Here is a 7,866-nt window from a genome sequence, read left to right as displayed (position 1 = left end):
CAGACCTGTGAAAGATTTTCGGCCATTAAATTAAAAAGTAAACAAATAAATAGAACAGTAAAAAAAGGAATAAAGAAAAAAAATATAAGGAAAACATTCAACAAATAGCCAGCCACGTTTAAATAGTTGCTACAAATAAGGAACTTTTTGAAATTCCCTCATATAAAACTTCCGAAAATACAAAACAATTCAAAATTCAAAAATTTCATAATTTAAAATTTTAAAAGGGCAAGGTTCGGAATAGAAAAAACATGTAATTGGGCCACGTCATCCGAGTGGCTATTTACTTAATATTTACAAAACCTTGGCTATTTAGCAATTTCTAAGGTTTGAGTTGGCTATTTTACTAATTTTTTGCCGATTTTTTTTATTATTATCTTGATCAACAGATGAACACTTAGGAGGGGTGCGATGGAGTTGAGTGAATTGATTTGGTAAGTAGATTTGCTAGGATTGTGCATAAATGTGGGTTGGTTTGTGGTAATCAAGAGAGTTGTGGTAGTTAATATCATTGCTAGGTAGTAAATCTCTGTACCCGTTTAGACACCGAGAAGTGGCCAGTGTGCCCAACCTATTCTTCCACCCTCCTACCTAGATCTATAGAGAGATACGAGGTTTATGTAGTTATTTGAGTTCCTGTAACAAATTCATTTTTTTGTTTTTAATAGGATCCAAATCGAAAGGTGCAAGTTTGTTAAACAATTAGACTCATTTTTACTCGAGCGAGATTAATGGGTAGTAAATCAAGAGAATTAGGGTGGCTAATATCATTGATTGACTTAACTAACGTTGTATTAAATCTCTATACTGGTTTAGATACCAAGAAGTGGTAATCGAGTGTGCTCAATCAGTTCTTTCACCCTTTTACCTAGATCTGTAGAAATACTAGGAGGTTTGTGTAGTTATTTGAGTTCTCATAGAAAATGCAATTGTTTGTTTTTAATAGGATTCAAGTTGAGAGTTATAAATTTGTTAAACAATTAGACCTTTTTTTACTCGAGAGATTAATGGGTATTCTAAAGGGAAATCAATCAACATAATACGGGTAGGGTTTAGGATATCCTATAGAAGAGACATCAAAATTTAGGGATATCTTAGCTTATGCAACATTCTCAAGATATTTTAATTTTGACCTATAAACGTACTTATGAATAAACACACACTCTTCATTTTTTCACTTAAGAAACCACAGGTTAATTTGGTCTAGGAGTGATAAAGTTTAGTTGAAATTAAAATTTTATTAAAGACTAATTAAGAAAAATGTGATATTCGAAAAAAAAAAATTCTCTTAACTCGTCAAATCAAATGCATGAAAAGTCCACCATGGGACACTCCCTGACCAAACGGAACTGCAAAGAGCCAAGGGTGCCAAACTAATATATTTTTTAGCTTCTTCAGATTAAAAATAAAAATAAAAAATTCAATATTTTTTTTTTGGCTAAGAGTTTCGTTTCAAATTTCAACTCTTAATACAGAAAGTGTATCTCCCATTTTTTAGTAACATTGACTTCGTACCTTAAATACCGTTACAGGTGTCTATCTTTTTGCCTAAGGATATAATAACCAAGTCAACAAATAATTAACTCGGCGAAAGAAAATAATAGCAACTTTGAAAAATAAACAAATAAAACGAAGTATTCCTCAAATAAATTTGGACAACAAATTACATTACGTATTATAGTTCCCTAGATCTACAGGAACTTCCACGTCCTCGAGTTATAGTTTCAACTCTAGACGTTCTTTAATTTTGTTAATTATAATAATTTTACCGAATACTTGACTGCATAAATAAATCGAGAGAAATTGTAGGTAGGAAGGTTTTGCTTTTGTTTATTTTTGCTATTTCGCGAAATTATTGATAAGTTCCAAGGCTTCCTAGAATGGTTTTTAATTCTTTAATTGACCTTAATTTCGTTGATCTAGAAATCACCCCTTTCCTAGAACGTACATTTTTCTGGACGTAATTGGAAGTATTCGAAATTATTCAATAAGGTCATTTACTTATGTCGATTGTTCTTATGATGACACCATATAATAGACGCAGACAAGTATATATCTGCATAAATTTATCATGTGGGAATTGAATATTCATCGGGAGTAATTAGCAAATTTCTGGTCGGCTAATCCCACTAATAAAATAAAGTAAAAATAATATTAACTAATCAAGGGTTCGTAACTCTCCCTCTCTCTCTGCGAACCCTAAAGTTTTTTTGCCGCTGCCCCTTTGGGCTTCGGCTACCGGCGCTGAGCAATCCAGCGGCTCGGCTACCGGAGGGGAGGATGATACGCTCTCTGCGTGCCTTCGCTCTTTTCGATGTCTCCCATTTTTCTTCGGTCAGCGTCGTCCTCGTCTCCTCCGTGGACCTATTTCACAAATAAAGAATTTAGAGAGAAGAGAGAATTTGGGATTTCAGAGAGAAAGCCTCTTCTGAATGATTTGATTGATTGAATGAATCTTCCGTACAATACAGTTAAATATATTACACTTGATTGACTGACGCATAACTAACTTCTCTAACTGAATTCTGTTTTGGCTCATTACTTGATAACTACGCTAATGCTGACTCAGCTGACTCTAACACCACCTCTCAAGTGAAACGGGGATTCTTGCACGTGAAGCTTGTCTTTCAGCATTTGGAACCTCTTGACAAAAACACCCTTTGTTAGTACATCAGCAGTTTGATCAAAAGTTGGAACATATCGAATCTCTAACTGTTTCTTCATAACCATATCTCGGATGAAGTGTAAGTCGATTTCCACGTGCTTAGTCCTGGCATGAAACACTGGATTTGCTGCCATTGCAGCTGCTCCAATATTATCACACCATACTATTGGTGATTGCACTGTGACCACTTTGAGCTCACTGAGTAGAGACTTTATCCACAGCAGCTCTGCAGCTACGTGGGCTAACGCTCTATACTCTGCCTCTGCACTTGAACGCGCTACAACTCCTTGTTTTCTTGAGCTCCAAGAAACCAGTGAACCAGCCAAGAACACACAATATGCACTCGTAGATCTTCGGCTATCAGGGCAGCTTCCCCAATCAGCATCAACAAAGCTTACCATATTTAAGTGCTTCGTTGGTCTTAGAGTAATGCCATGTGTGATTGTCCCTTTCAGATATCTCAAGACCCTTTTGCAAGCTTTCCAGTGCACATCTGTTGGGCTTTGAATAAATTGGCTGAGCTTGTTTACTATGTACGCAAGGTCAGGCCTGGTCAGTGTTACATACTGTAGAGCTCCGATTACACTTCTGTATTGAAAAGGACTTTCCATTGGTTCCCTCTCTCCTTTGGACAGAGTGGAAGCGGGTGCAGCTGGAGTAGAACAAGGCTTTGCATCAACCATATTTAGACGTTTGAGTATATCCCCTATATACTTAGCTTGAGACAAATAGAACCCAGACGAGTCCCTAAAACCCTCAACTCCCAAGAAATAGTGAATAGAGCCTAGTCTCTTGAGTGCAAACTCATGTTCAGATCAGTTGTGAGTGTCTCCATAGCCACCTCACAATTACCAGTTAACATGATATCATCAACATAGACAAGTAACAGGAGATAGACCTTATCAGTTGAGTAGATGAATAAAGACGTGTCTGATCTTGAGTTTGTGAAACCTCGCTTGAGCAGCGCAGAACGAAGGTAATCAAACCACGCCCTGGGAGCTTGTTTGAGCCCATACAAGGCTTTCTTGAGCTTGCAGATATGGTTTGGACGAAGAGGATCAATGAACCCTGCTGGCTGATTCATGTATACATCTTCAGTGAGCACTCCATTCAAGAATGCGTTGTTGACATCCAACTGCATTACATCCCATCCTTTGTAGGCAGCCAAAGTAAGAACCACCCGAACTGTGCATGGTTTGACTACTGGACTGAAAGTCTCAGAGAAATCTACACCAGGGGTTTGCGAGAAACCTTGAGCCACTAAACGTGCCTTGTGACGTTGAAGTGAGCCATCGGAGTTGTATTTGAGCTTGAACACCCATTTATTTCCTACCACATGCTGAGCCATCTCACGAGGGACCAAGAACCAAGTATCATTTTCTTTGAGGGCTTGTAGCTCTTTGTTCATTGCTTCAGTCCAAGCTGGTTGTAGAAGCGCTTGACCAACTGAGGTTGGTTCAACAGGGCCAAGGTCCAAGTCTAGAGGGTGATTTGAGATGGTGAAATTTTTTGGCTTGCGTATCCCTAGCTTGGATCTAGTGACCATTTGGTGATTGTTTGTGGTTACTGGAACATGTATTATGGTTGAGTCAGGGGTGTGGGTAGGGACAGGTCTAATCTGATGGCTTGGCTGATTTGTGATGTCAATGGGTGTTTGTTGAGTATTTATGGTCTCATGGTCTTGAAGATGTTCTGAGATAACGGGTTGAGCTTGAGGGCTGGTGTATGGCTGGTCTTGTGTGTGAGGCAATGAATCCGGTAGAGATGTGACACCTGCATCAACAGACTCACAAGTAGATGGACAGGACAAATGTGACCCAGTTTGCTGTTGATTGACCAAAGGACTGAATTGAAAAGTTGGCAAAATAATGGGATCATCATTGAAGCTATTTGTGTTTGACTCAGGGAACAAGGACTGAAAAGGGAATTGCTGTTCATTAAAGATGGCATTCCTTGTTATGTAGACACGACCTGAACTGTGAAGACATTTATAACCTTTGTGATGTGGACTATATCCAATAAACAAACATTTTGCAAACCTGAACTGAAGTTTGTGACTATTATAAGGTCTAAGATGAGGAAAAACTGAAAAGCCAAAGACTTTCAAAAAATTGTAATCAGGAGTTTTGTGAAACAGGACTTGAAAAAGACTTGAATTATTTAGCACCGATGTTGGTAGTGTGTTGATCACAAAACATGCTGAAGAAAAGGCATCATACCAGAAGGAAAGAGGCATATGAGCTTGAGCAAGCATAGAGAGACCAAGCTCTACGATATGCCTGTGTTTTCTCTCAACTCTGCCATTTTGACCGTGGACATGAGGACATGAGTGACGAAATTGAATGTCATGTTCTTGTAAGAAAGGTACAAAACTCTTGTATTCACCTCCCCAGTCACTCTGTAAAGTACAAATAGATGTTGACATAGATTTTTCTACATATTTTTTGAAAATTTTGAAAACAGTGAGAGCTTCACTCTTCAAGGTTAAGGGATAGATCCAAGTGAACCTTGAAAAATCATCAATGAAACTGATATAGTATTTATATCCATGTGTTGATGTTTGAGGTGAAGGACCCCACAAATCCGTGTGAACAAGTTATAAAGGTTTTGTTGCTTTTGACTGAGACAATTTAAAGGGCAAAGTGTGACTTTTTCCGAATTGACAAGCATCACAAAAATGTTGAGTGTCTTTTATTGAACATTGTATATTACATTCTTTCAAAACATGAGATACAACCTTATTTGATGCATGACATAAACGTCTATGCCAAAGCTGAAATTGTTCAGAGAGACTAGACAGAAAACATTGAGAATTTGAAAAACAAGAACTGATACATTGTGGACTCAACTTGACAGACACATAAGCTTTGTGAGGACTTAGAGTACTTGAGGTTTGATCAGAATCAGCAGCATGAGATCTTGTCAGAACATAGAGTCCATTTTCAAGTGTTCCTTGAAGAAGTGTCGCACCTGTTTTCAGATCCTTTACCAAACAACAGTTAGGAAAAAATTCAATAGACACTTCATTTTCTGATGTAAGCTTGGAAACACTAATCAGGTTTTTCTTTATGTCTGGTACTCTAAGAACATTTCTAAGGCTGATAGATTTGGACTTATTTTTGCTTAACATAGTTGAACCAACATGAGTTATGTGCAAGCACTTACCATTTCCTACCATTAGCTTCTCTTTGCCTTTGTAGGAATTGTTGATCTCCAAGTTTTCAAGGCCCGCCATGACATGATTTGTTGCTCCAGAGTCCATGTACCACGCTGGATCCATGACTGTTTCAGAGCCGGCAAAAAAAGCACTTGCATTCTTGTTATGACCTTGTTGTTGAGGCATCGGAGAGGATGATGAGATCTGACAGGACTCGTCCATTCTGTGCCAGCAAGCACTGGCTATATGACCTTGCTTTCCACAAATCTGACATGTAGGTCTGGAATTTCCTCGAGCACCCTTGCCACGTCCTCTTCCAGATCTTCCTCTTCCTCGAGTCTCTGAGTAATTGACATTTGCACCTTGTAGGTTGATCTCCTGGACTGCTGTTTGTTGCTCAATTCGAGTTTCTTGCGAGAGAGCCATGGCAAGAACTTCCTGAACGGTGAGTTCTGCAATCTTGTCTTCTCCGCTTTGGAATCGATTGTTGATTAATGCAACGATCACATCATATTCAGCTGGCAACCCTAGGAGTATTGCCATTATCAAATCATCTTCTGAGATCTCACTTCCTGCAAAAAATAGAGCATCGGCTATGTCTTCCATTTTTGCAAAGTAGTCAGAAATCGAGAGATTTCCTTTCTTCAAAGATTGTAGCTGTAACTTCAGCGGCATAACACGCGCTTTGGAATGAACAGCGAAGCGACTTTCCAGAGAACTCCAGATCGCTTGAGATGTGTTCTTCCTTGTCACGGATCGAAGGATCGTCGTGGTGAGAGAGGATAATAACCAATTGAGCAACAATTGGTCCTCTCTATTCCAGCGATCAAACTCCGAGTTGCGTATCTTTTCTTTGACACCTTGCTCATTAGCGACATCGACAAATTCTGGAGGACAGACCTTGGTTCCATTGATGAATCCTTGAAGGTTGTGGCCGTTTATGGCTGGAAGAACTTGCGAGCGCCAAATTGAATAGTTATCCCTGTCAGAGCTTGATACCAAGAAAGAATTTAGAGTGAAGAGAGAATTTGGGATTTCAGAGAGAAAGCCTCTTCTGAATGATTTGATTGATTGAATGAATCTTCCGTACAATACAGTTAAATATATTACACTTGACTGACTGACGCATAACTAACTTCTCTAACTGAATTCTGTTTTGGCTCATTACTTGATAACTACGCTAATGCTGACTCAGCTGACTCTAACACCCAACGATCCTCTCATTCTTTCCTTTCCTTTGTGTGGGTCTCTTCCTCTCACGCCGGCCTCCGCCGTGTTCACGCAGCTCTCCCGCCATTAGATCTGCAACCAGGTCTGCATCCATATTCGCCGTTGCCCTGGTTCCTTGGCCGCGGCCACTCGTCCGACAAGATCCTCCGCTCTATCTCCACATCGTCCCGGCTTCCCACGTTTCCATCGTCTTCGCTTACTGGAGGTGCTCCGCGCCGTGGGTTCGAGCCGTCGAAGCCTGCCGAGTGAAATGTTTTTTTGGGTCTTGGTTACGATTGGTTCATTTGGTGGTGTGTTCTATTTTTAATTTTTGGTTTGTAATTTCCTTGTTTAACTTTGTTTTTTGTACTATTTGTCTGTTTTCTGAAGTTGGATTAGCCATCGGTCAGCCTTCCATAATGGAATTCCTGTTAGACATAGGTTTATGCAGGTTTGAGACTGTCTTTCGAGGTCTTTTGGTCTTGGTTGTTCGGGTTTGCCTATCAACCATATATGTTTTTGTCAAAGAGCTACTGTTGTGCTCGATTAGCTGTGTGCATTGTTGATTTTCCATTGTTGGATTCCAAGCCACGTTTAAACCCCATGACCGACTTTCATATGTCCATATTGATGGGTTCGATTCAGTCCGAGATCATGTGTATTTTTGTATTGAGACTTTCAAAGTCTGCATTAGTGATTGTAATCACTTCTATCTAATGGAATTCTTGGTTATTAAAAAAAATAGCGAATTTCCGTGAAATTCTACACTTCTCTATCATTCAATATAGAGCCATAATTCAGCAGTGGGTAAGTAATAAGAAATACAAAATTTGAA

General features: G+C 39.2%; 1 protein-coding gene across 1 annotated transcript; it reads right to left on the bottom strand.

Moving 5' to 3' along the window:
• Positions 1-3,449: 3,449 nt before the first annotated feature.
• Positions 3,450-7,146, bottom strand: LOC149379402 (uncharacterized). Its single transcript, XM_089604004.1, has 4 exons — positions 7,031-7,146; positions 5,831-6,804; positions 5,552-5,635; positions 3,450-4,438 (listed from the first exon to the last, which is right to left on the bottom strand). The coding sequence occupies exons 1-4, from the start codon at positions 7,144-7,146 to the stop codon at positions 3,450-3,452; spliced, it is 2,163 nt and encodes a 720-aa protein (XP_089460130.1).
• Between the last annotated feature and the right edge of the window lie 720 nt (positions 7,147-7,866).

The sequence above is a fragment of the Urtica dioica genome, chromosome 12, assembly GCF_054948205.1.
Source record: "Urtica dioica subsp. dioica isolate 48M chromosome 12, U.dioica_male_clone48M_v1_H2, whole genome shotgun sequence".
Taxonomy (NCBI): domain Eukaryota; kingdom Viridiplantae; phylum Streptophyta; class Magnoliopsida; order Rosales; family Urticaceae; genus Urtica; species Urtica dioica.
The sequence above is the reverse complement of the archived record's forward strand: the minus strand, read 5'-3'. Positions and strand labels throughout refer to the sequence as shown.